This window comes from Somniosus microcephalus, chromosome 7, assembly GCF_052327205.1.
Source record: "Somniosus microcephalus isolate GS21.2 chromosome 7, FLI_Smic_1.0, whole genome shotgun sequence".
In the NCBI taxonomy this organism is placed as follows: domain Eukaryota; kingdom Metazoa; phylum Chordata; class Chondrichthyes; order Squaliformes; family Somniosidae; genus Somniosus; species Somniosus microcephalus.
Window position 1 is genome coordinate 32,824,921 of NC_140993.1, and position 11,650 is coordinate 32,836,570.

General features: G+C 45.7%; 1 protein-coding gene across 1 annotated transcript in view; it reads right to left on the reverse strand.

Annotated features, from left to right (window-relative positions):
- The window catches only part of ndufv2 (NADH:ubiquinone oxidoreductase core subunit V2), a 35,610-nt gene extending 26,953 nt beyond the window's left edge, over positions 1–8,657 (reverse strand). The window contains exon 1 of the mRNA XM_085992378.1: positions 8,528–8,657. Within this exon, the coding sequence (XP_085848504.1) occupies positions 8,528–8,572 (45 nt within the window). The 5' untranslated portion in view covers positions 8,573–8,657. The remainder of the gene's footprint in view (positions 1–8,527) is intronic.
- Between the last annotated feature and the right edge of the window lie 2,993 nt (positions 8,658–11,650).

Consider the following 11,650-nt stretch of genomic DNA (forward strand, 5'->3'; position numbering starts at 1 on the left):
TAAACTACATAGTCTCTCCTCATAGGTCATTCCCGCCATTCCTGGTATCAGCCTGGTGAATCGCCGCTGCACCCCCTCCATGGCAAGAACATCCTTCCTCAGATGAGGCGACCAAAACTGTACACAGTACTCGAGGTGTGGTCTCACCAGTGCCCTGTACAGCTGCAGCAAGGTATCCCTGTTCCTGTATTCTAACCCTTTTGCTATGAAGGCCAGCATACCGTTTGCCTTCTTGACCGCCTGTTGCACCTGCATGCTCGCCTTCAGTGACTGGTGTACAAGAACACCCAGGTCTCTCTGTACTAATGATTTTTAATATTAACAAGCAAGTATTCAAAAGGAAGTTACATGATTAAGTTTACCGTTTGGGGGGGGGGGGTTAGTGTAATTCGCCAATATTAAAAAAAATATACAAATAGAGAAGCACTCTTAGTCCCGCAAAGGCCAACATTTTGAAAGTTGGTAGCCTGAGTAGATTACAGTCGGGCTTTCTCATTCATTATGTGAGTAGAGTGACAAGACATGAGAAGGCAATAACGAATCTATGCCTGTAAATAAAACAGGCACACAAAATAAAAATAGGGGGCAGAGGGGCAGGGCAGCACACTGGATTCTTGCCTGGTACATCATGGAGTGGCAGGGTACTGGTTCACATTCAGAATCCTCCATATGGAGGATGTGTGGCTGCGGTGTTCAAAGCAGCACTAGTGAAGGTATGGGAACAGTTCCCTCACCTTCAAGTTACAAAGGAGGTCTCAAGATAAGGGAAAGAACAGGAAAAAAATTAAGGGAGGAACAGTCATGCCCACAACATAAATACACTAAATTTACAATTTAAAAAAAAACTGATGGAACATACTGTACATCAGCTCAACAACGGATTATAATGTACAATGTTCTATTACACCAACCATGCTTTGGAAATATTTAATTCAAGATAACTGTATTCTGAATATGGTCATGGCACTTTAAGAGTTGCTTTCTCTCACTTTGCATCTCTTAATATAGCAATATGCTTCCTCGCTAAACCCTGATGAAGGGTGCGGTGGAGGGGGCGGGGGGCTGTTTCTGCATTAATTCCTTCAATTTAGGGCCTTCAGCCATAACCAGCAGCTGTTCATGCTGAGCTTGTGACAACTGGTTCCTGAACTGGAATTTTAAAAAGTGCATCTTTGAAAATCCTCTCGCAACAGAGGACACTGACACTACCGTCAGACCAAAGGCACCAGGATTCTTTTGAGTGCAACTCCAGTCCAATCTAGCGATGGTGGACATTTGTTCCACCTTTGAAGATGTATTGTACGGTTGTTTGAGTACAAAAACTGCTGTGAATGTCCACAAGAGCACGCTGGCTTCAGAGGCCATTTTTACCAAAATGAGAGAACTTCAACAGGTTGCCAAGATCTTGGGAACACTGGCAACACCACTGTTCAAAAATACCTCAAGCAGGCCCATTCACCACAAGGGATTAGATCAGGAAATGGCCTTTCAGGTTGAAATAGTAAATAAAACAGTCCAGGAAGAGTGGCATTGAAATTTCCATCTCCCAATCTTGCTTATTTCTTCTGCCACTAACTACAAATCGCGAAATGGGCTCCCTGGAATCGAGCCTGCATTCTTTGTATGCTGGCACACTCTATACCGAGCAGTGCACCCACCAGCTGAGCAGCTGGGGTACCTCTATTCATTTTGCCTAAAAAAAAAATACACTCGGGTGAAATCGAGCAACTATCTTTCTCATCAGCTAATTAAATCTATTGTTCACCCATGTGCATTTAAAATGATTTAACAGCAAGTTTGTACGAGTGTTTAACTGCCAGCGGCAACTCCTAGGTCAACTAAGTAAATGAACTGGAGATCCTACCACTGTAGGCGGCGCACAACACCAAAGTAATTTATCTGCAAAGTGCTACAGTACAAAGGGATCTGGGGGTCCTGGTGCATGAAACACAAAAAGTTAGTATGCAGGTGATCAGGAAGGCCAATGGAATCTTGGCTTTTATTGCGAGGGGGATGGAGTATAAAAACAGGGAAGTCTTGCTGCAGTTATACAGGGTATTGGTGAGGCCACACCTGGAATACTGCGTGCAGTTTTGGTTTCCATATTTAAGAAAAGATATACTTGCTCTCGAGGCGGTTCAGAGAAGGTTCACTCGGTTGATTCCGGAGATGAGGGGGTTGACGTATGAGGAAAGGTTGAGTAGGTTGGGACTCTACTCATTGGAGTTCAGAAGAATGAGAGGCGATCTTATCGAAACATATAAGATTGTGAGGGGGCTTGATCGGGTGGATGCGGGAGGATGTTTCCACTGATGGGTGAGACTAGAACTAGGGGGCATAATCTAAGAATAAGGGGCTGCCCTTCCAAAACTGAGATGAGGAGAAACTTCTTCACTCAGAGGGTAGTAAATCTATGGAATTTGCTACCCCAGAGAGCTGTGGAAGCTGCAACATTAAATAAATTTAAAAATGTAGATAGACAGTTTCCTAGCAGATAAGGGAATTAGGGGTTACGGGGAGAGGGCAGGGAAGTGGACGTGAGTCTAGATTCGGATCAGCCATGATCCTATTGAATGGCGGAGCAGGCCCGAGGGGCCGTATGGCCTACTCCTGCTTCTTATGACTTCAGACAGTAAATGTAAATGCAGCCACTGAAGGCAAAGGTACCCAAAAAAACTGACCTAGTCTGGTGTGTCCAGTACAAGCTGTTGCACTATCATTGGCCTGTATAGTCCTTCCCAGGCAGTGGGAAATGTAGTAGCTCCACTGAATAATTTCGGTTTCATGCATAGCAAACATGTGTATGCATAGCTGTTTTAAAATTGATCTGGTTGCTGTAGAAAACATTACACCATTTAAATGGTACAATTACTAAACTGGAAACTTACGTTGGAGACACAAATGCAAAATTAGACTTTATTTACAGACCAAAACTGATCTACAACAATCACAATCTTATACACGCTCTTTTTCTGAACACAATTTCCTGTTTGCAACTCACAGAATGATGCAACACAGTAGGAGGCTATTCGGCCCATCGTGCCTGTGCCAGCTCTTTGAAAGAGCGATCCAATTAGTCGCACTCCCCCGCTCTTTCCTCATAGCCCTGCAAATTTTTCTTTTACAAGTATTTATCCAATTCCCTTTTGAAAGTTATTACTGAATCTGCTTCCACAACCCTATCAGGCAGCACATTCCAGATCATCATAACTCACTGCGTATTTTTTCCCCCTCATGTCACCTCTGGTTCCTTTGCCTTTGCCACTGGAAACAGTTTCTCATTTACTCTTATCAAAATCGCTCATGATTTTGAACACCTCTATCAAATCTCCTCTTAACCTTCTTTGCTCGAAGGAGAACCACCCCAGCTTCTCCACATAACTGAAGTCCTGCATCGCTGGTACCATTCTAGTAAATCTCCTCTGCACCCTCTCTAAGGCCTTGACATTCTTCCTAAAGTATGCTGCCCAGAGTTGGCCACAACACTCCAGCTGAGGCCTAACCAGTGTTTTATAAAGGTCTAGCACAACCTCTTTGCTTTTGTACTCTCTGCCTCTATTTATAAAGGCAAGGATCCCGTATACCTTTTCTTCAACAGTCTTGTCAATTCGTCCTGCCACCTTCAAAGACTTGTGTACGTTTACCCCAGTTCCCTCTGTTCCTGCACTGCCTTTAAAGTTCTACCATTTAGTTTATATTGCCTCTCCTCATTCTTCCTACCAAAATGAATCACTTCACACTTCTCTGCGTTACATTTCATCTGCCATGTGTCTGGCCCATTTCGCCAGTCTGTCTATGTCCTCCTGAAGTCTGTTACTATCCTCCTCACTGTTTACTGCATTTCCAAATTTCGTGTCATCTGCAAACTTTGAAATTATGCCCTGTAACCCCAAATCCAGGTCATTGATATGTATCAAAAAGAGCAGTGGTCCCAACACCGACCACGAGGGGACACCACTGCACATTTCCCTCCAATCTGAAAAACCACCTCTCACCAGCCAATTTCGTATCCACGCAGCCACGGCCCCTTTAATCCCATGGGCTTCAATTTTATGTGGTACTTTATCAAAAGCCTTTTGAAAGTCCATATACACTACATCAACCACACTACCCTCATCAATCCTCTCCGATACTTCAAAGAACTCAAATCAAATTAGTCAAACACGATTTGCCTTTAACAAATCCATACTGGATTTCATTTATTAACCCAATTAATTTTGTCCTAGATTATTGTCCATAAAAGTTTCCCCACCACTGAGAGGCTGACTGGCCTGTAAAGGCCTCTCCCCTTTTTTGAACAGTGATGTAACATTTGCAATCCTCCAGTCCTCTGGCACCACACCTATATCTAAGGAGGATTGGAAGATTGAGGTCAGAGCCTTCGCAATTTCCACCTTTACTTCCCTCAGCAACCTAGGATGCATCCCATCAGGACCAGATGACTTTTCTACTTTGAACGCTGCCAACCTCTTAAGTACCTCCTCTATCTATTTTTATTTTATCCAATTTCTCTACTACGTCCTCCTTTGTTGTGACATTGACAGCATCCTCTTCCTCAGTGAAGACAGATGCAAAGTACTCATTTAGTACATTAGCCATGCCCTCTGCCGCCACAAGACGATCTCCTTTTTGGTCTCAATCAACCCCTTCTTCTTCTTTGACTTCCTTTAACTACCGTTTTACTATTTATATATTTACAAGAGACTTTTGGGTTCCCTTTTATGTTACCCGGTAACCTATTCTCATACACCGTCTTTGCCCTTCTTATTTCCTTTTTCAGTTCTCTATACTTTTTGTATTCGGCTTAGTTCTCTGTTGAATTATGAACCAGACATTTATCATAAGCCTCATTTGTCTTTCATTTTAATCTCTATATATTTAGTCACGCGGGGAGTTCTAGCTATGGATGCCCTTCCTTTCTCCCTCGTGGGAATGTGTCTAGTCTCCTATCTGAACTATCGCCTCTTTGACGGCCTCCCATTGCTCAATTACTGTTTTACCTGCCAATCTTTGATTCCAATCCACCTGGGCCAGATCCCTTTTCAACTCAATGAAATTAGCCCTCTTCCAGTTGAGTGCTTTCACATTTGATTTTTCCTTGTCCTTTTCCACAGCTACTCTAAACATAATGGCCCAGAAATTCGGGTCTCCACGGGTGAGTATGCACGGGGTACTCACCCGTAGGCCCAATGGAAGTGCCGGTTTCCTGCATGCACTGCGCATGCGCGGGAAACCGGCACTTCTGTTCCCCTGAAAGCAGGGGTTCAGAGGTCGAACGCGTGCGCGGGAGAGGCTGCGCGTGCGCATCTAACTTAGGTTTTTTTTATATACAGGTTTTCCCGGAAGGGTAAGCCTGCAGAATTTAGAAATGTAAAAAGCAGGCGTAAGGCCTGCTTTTTACAAGGTAAGTGGTGAATTAATTAAAATTAAAAATTTTTTTCCACAGGTTTATTATTTTTAAATACTTTAAAGCAAGGTAAGTTTATTTTTAGACCTGTTAGAAAATTTCAAAAATTTCAAAAATTTAAATTGTTTAAAATAGTTATTTCATTTAATTTATAGTTTATTTAAAAAAAAAATTATTTGAAGATTTAGTGATTTTTGTAAGAAAGGGCCCGTAGCATTTCTAAGTTTGACAGCACTTCCTGTCAGATTTATGAATGGAGCATTCCCTGCTCCAATTGGCTTCCCCATGGCCCACGTGATCCCAGGGGATGCATCGAACTAACTGCGCCCCTGGGATACGCAAGCACTGCGCGCCGGCAGCTGGACCAGGCCCTGGATCGGAATTCCACGGGGGCCCACAGCTCAACGGCCGGCGTGCTAGGTAAGTGCAGCCGCGGCTTGCACCCGCGGGAAGCCCCCGACCCGAATTTCTGGGCCAATGATACTGTGATCACTGTTTCCCCACCTGACACCATTGTAGGAGCACAATCCTCACAAGAGCTTCCGAAGTTCAAGGAGAAGGTCCACTACCATCTTCTTGTAGTGATTCAGGGTGGGCAATAAATTCGGCCTTGCCAGCATCACTCACACCCAGAAATCAAAAACCTAATTTTTCAGTAAATCCCGCACTAATCACATCCAATTTTTTGGGTATTCAAAAAAGAAACTGCATTATATGCTTATGCAGTCCTGTAGACCCATTGGAATTCAATTTTGAAAAGAGACCAGGGCCTTCTGTAAATCCAAAACTGTTTCCAACAGGCCTTCAGGAGAATGGAGTGAAAGGAAAGGAAATATAAAAGGAGTGCGCAGAGGCCAATTCAGCATCGGCTCTCCCTAAACTAAGATTAAATGAAAAGCACCTCTAGTGACAACACTAACTGACTGCCAATGATTACAGCAGTCTTTTTTAAGATCACTGGAAAATTCTAGAACCAATAAATTACATATTCTTAATTCATTGAATAATTTGTAGTAGAATTACAAGAACAGTTAATTATTCACAAACTGAAGCAAAAATATCTCATTTAAAAGAAAGACTTGCATTTATATAGCACCTTTCACGACCACCGAATGTCTCAAAGTGCTTTACAGCCAATGAAGTACAGTCACTGTTGTTAATGTTAATGTATTACAAGCCAAATGTATGTTGAATGTTTAAATGTCTTAATCTAAATGTACACTCTCGGGAGCCGCAAGCCTACATTTCGTTGTACTGCACTTGTGCACTAACAATGACAATAAAAGTTGATTTGATTTGATTTAATGTAAGAAACGTGGTAGCCAATTTGCACACAGCAAGGTTCCACAAACAGCAATGTGATAATGACCAAATAATTTTTTTTAAATGATTTTGACTGAGGGATAAATATTGGCCAGGACACTGGGGTAACTCCTGCTCTTCACAGAATCACAGAAACCCCACAGTGCAGATAGAGGCCATTTCGGCCCATCGAGCCTGCACCGACACATATCCCACCCGATCCCTGTAACCCCTACACCAACACATATCCCACCCTATCCCCGTAACCCCACGTATTTAATCCCCCTAACACTAAGGGTCAATTTATCATAGCCAATCAACCTAACCCGCACATCTTTGGACTGTGGGAGGAAACCGGAGCACCCGGAGGAAACCCACGCAAACACGGGGAGAATGTGCAAACTCCACACAGACAGTCACCCGATGCCGGATTCGAACCCGGGTCTCTGGCGCTGTGAGGAAACAGTGCTAACCACTATGCCACCGTGCTGTGATATAGTGCCATGGGATCTTTTACGCCCACCCGAAAGAGCAGACGGGGCCTCAGTTTAACAGCTCATTTGAAAGACAGCACCTGGAGTGCCAGCCTTGATTTTTGTGCTCAAGTCTCTGGAGTGGGACTTGAACCCACAACCTTCTGACTCAAGAGTGCTACCAACTGAGCCACAGGACACTATAGGTCCTCGCAGTAAAAAGACAATTGACTACAACAACTAGCATCTACTGTATATAAGCACCTTATATATCCCAAAGCATTGCAACAGAGACATAATCAGACAAAAATGGATACGGAGTTATTAGGAGGAGGGAGGGGGATCTGGGCTGAAGGTCCCTGCTGAGTGTCAACACATTAATATTCATTTGAAATTCTTAAGCTACATTAAATCAAATAGAATTGGGGATATTAAGCTGTTAGGGTTCAGTTCCGTTCCTGTGGTTACTAAACAGATCGCGTAGTCTTTATGAGATGTTAAACCGATGCCCCGTCTGCTCTCTCAGGTGGACGCAAAAGACCCCATGGCACTATTTCAAAGAAGAGCAGGGGAGTTATCCCCAGTGTCCTGGCCAATATTTATCTCTCAATCAACATCACAAACAAATTATCTGGCCATTATCACATTGCTGTTTGTGGGAGCTTGCTGTGCGCAAATTGGCTACATTACAACAGTGACTACACTTAAAAAAAAAGTACTTCATTGGCGGTAAAGCGCTTTGGGGTGTCCGGCAGGCGTGAAAGGCGCTGTAATAAATTCAATTTTTTTTTTGATAACTCTGCAAATAATGATCTTGTATTAAGTAAAAATATTAATCTGTCCCAGAATAAACACGTCTTTCTTTATAACTAATTTTCATTCCTTGTATTCTAGTAAATCTTGGCTGTACACTTTCCGTAACTTCAAAAAAAAGGTACTGCATTGGCTGTAAAGCACTTTGGGGACGTCCGGTGGTCGTGAAAGGCGCTACAGAAATGCAAGTTCTTTCTTTTAGTGGAACTCATTTAGACCTCTATTGACTAGAGAGACAATTCAAAACTGAAACAGTTATAAATAAATAAGGGGGTTTTACTGGTGCAGCCCCGGTGGGTGGATGATTTTAAATAAAGGCTGAAGTTGCAGCGCTCTGGGGACGCGGTCTCCCTGCGAAGGTCGAGCCGCCGCCGCCATCATGGTAACTCTCAGCCCAGCCTGCACAAGGACACCCAGGGCCCAGAACAAGCGGCTTTTAACTCATCCTTTTCAAACCGGTTCTTTCCCCGCCTCTCAAACAACCCCGTTCGGATTGAAGACCCCGGGAGTGATGTTAACAGTCAGTTCTCACCGAGTGCGAGGCGGCGGCTGAGCGGAACAGGCCTGACAGCAACATGGCGGCGCCCGGGCGACCCTGAGGATTGACGCAATCGCCCAGCCACTGCCTCCACCTGGCTGCGCAGCACCTCCAATCGAACGCAGAACGCCCTCTGCAGTCAGTCCATACACTCAACCTGTGGCTCCACCTGATGCACATATCAACATGCAATTTTATATCAGGGCTACCATATTTTCTAAACCAAATCCAGGCGCACACACACAGGGTGGGAGCACAGCAAAAAATAGCCAGGACGGAAAATGTAGGATAGCAAAAATACTGCAGATGCTGGAAATTCGAAATAACAACAGAAAATGCTGCAAAAATTCAGCAGGCCAGGCAACATCTGTGGAGAGAAAATAGAGTCAACGTTTCGGGGCAAACCCTTTGTCAAGACGGAAAATGTAGGTTGCGCAGTGAGGCAAATCTTTTTAGCAGCCTATATTTTAACAGTTGCGCATATACACTACAAATGCAAAACAAATGTGTATATAATAACTGCGGATGTGACGTCACACTTGAAGCGCATTCAGACACCGTTTATCTATATATATAAAGCGGCTCTTCTGTCTGTCCCGATGTCTGTCTGTCTGTCTGTCCCGATGTCTGTCCATTCTCTATACGTTTGAAAGTTACAGAGCGTACCGACGCGCGCGTCGCCTCAAAAGAAAGCTTGCGATTCTGGACCGGTCATAGGCGTATTTACGTTTCGGCCGGACAAAAACCGCGCCCGCGGTATCTGAAAAACGTTCAGCCTTCCGCTCATTAGCATCTCATTAGCGACCGTGTGACGTCGAGGTCGACCAATCGGACGGCGGGTTCCTTCCTACAGTTGAGTGTCGAGTGACTCGACGATTGACCAATCCTACGCTTCGGTGACCTGACCGGTCGACCAATCGGTGCGTGTGTGGGCGGGCCTTATCCTTCTGAACTGAGGTGAGTGGCCGCCATCTTGATTTTTCACAATTTTTTCCCCACACTTTCAGTGTGTTAGGGAAGTAAGGTAAATATTTGAATGATGTGTTAGGGAATTAAATAACAATTTAATGGGGGGGGGGAGAGCCTCGGGAAATCGCGGGGGGGGGGAGAGCCTCGGGAAATCGCGGGGGGGGGGGGAGAGCCTCGGGAAATCGCGGGGGGGGAGAGACTCGGGAAACTGCGGGGGGGGGGAGAGCTGATGAGTTTAAAAAAAACAAGAGGCCACCAGTTGCGCGGCCGCCTTGACGACGGCACGCATTCGCACGGCCCCCGTTACCCCGGCAACGGGGCACACCAGCGGTCTTGCCTGCTCCCCGCGGGCCGCCTCGCGCCGCCCGCACTGACCGCGCATGCGCCGCCCGCACTGACCGCGCATGCGCCGCCCGCGAGAGCCCGCTCCCGGCGCCGGCCGCCGCTCAGCATTCCCGCTATCGCAATGGCACCGGACCTCAGGCGCTAGGCAGGGGGAGGGGCCGGAGAGACGGACAGAGGGGAGCAGGGGAGCGGGGGAGTGGGGTGGGGGTGGGCGAGGGGAGGGGAGGGAGGGAGGGAGACAGGGGAGGGGAGGGAGGGAGACAGGGGAGGGGAGGGAGGGAGAGGAGAGGAGGGGAGGGAGAGAGGGGAGGGGAGGGAGGGATAGGACAGGGAGAGGACATGACAGGGAGAGGGGGGACACACAGGGGCAGGGAGACCAAGCGCCCCAAAATTGCCCTCGCAATGCGGGGCTCCCCAGCTAGTAAATAATACAGTAACACAGTAAGTCCATTGACCTGAAGCTGTGATTCTGTCTAACGGTCTGATGTACATATATTCCAATTGCTATGGCTCTAGTCTATTCAGGGACGAGTTTCATGAACCGGGGACTCTTCTGGGGACATTATTTGCCCAGGGACACAGTACCTCATCCGGGGACTGTCCCTGGGAAACGGGGTTGTATGGTCACCCTATTTTATATATACTGTATATTTATATACATATATTACATACAGGTAGCTTATATGTTGCTTTGTGCCCTGGACAATATTTATCCCTCCACCAACATTACTAAGACAGATTATCTGGTCATTTATCACATTGCTGTTTGTGGGAGCTTGCTGTGTGCAAATTGGCTGCCGCGTTTCCTACATTACAACAGTGACTACACTTCAAAAAGTACTTAATTGGCGGTAAGGCACTTTGGGATGTCCAGTGGTCGTGAAAGGTGCTATATAAATGCAAGTCTTTCTTCGTATGTTGGTATAGCGATATCACACATTTATATGCTGTCCCTTCTCTCTCTCTCTCTCTATGTGTGTGCACACATATATATATGTGTGTAATAACAACAGGAAACGCTGGAAAAACTCAGCAGGCCAGGCAGCATCGGTGGAGAGAGAAACAGTTAACGTTTCAGGTCGATGACCTTTCGTCAGAACTGGAAAAAAAGCAGGAAATGTGTTGAATCCGTGAATCTTTAGGTAGTGTGTCCTTCAAATAATCGACAGAGACTGCAGAGGAATAATCAACAGGTGTTTACTGGATGAGGGTTGCTCTAAAACTAAACAGTACAGATCCCTACTCAGGGTTATATACAGGTGTGGTCACTGCCGGTACTACAGGATACAGGAGCTGTAAAAAGTAGTTCTCCCCTTAAAGGCACATACACTACAATTCCTCCCCTTTTAGATTAACAGTACCATAACATTCATTTAACAATTAACACTTTTAACATGCGACATTAACTGAAAATAGTCCATTTATAAATTCAGTCTTTGGGGCGGCTTCCTGATCCTTTCTGGATAGCGCCTTTCCTGAGTGCCTTGCTCTTGGTGCGGAGGCGATTCTGGCCCCCTGTTGTCGGTTGGTCCATCAGCTTCCGATACTACTGTTTCTGGGGTAGATGCTACCTGTATGTTCATTACCAGGTACGCGAGACATGGGGTTGACTCGTTCCTGTGACGCTAGGATCTGGTCGACATGGCGTCTCACAATGTTCTCCCCAACATTCACTGTGTACATTAGTGGCCCCTGCCGTGTGCATATCGTTCCTGGTTGCCATTTCTCTGTTCGGTAGTCGCGGGCCAAGACTGGTTGCCCTACATTGAAGCTCCTTGTCGGCTTCTCATTGATGTGCTGGAA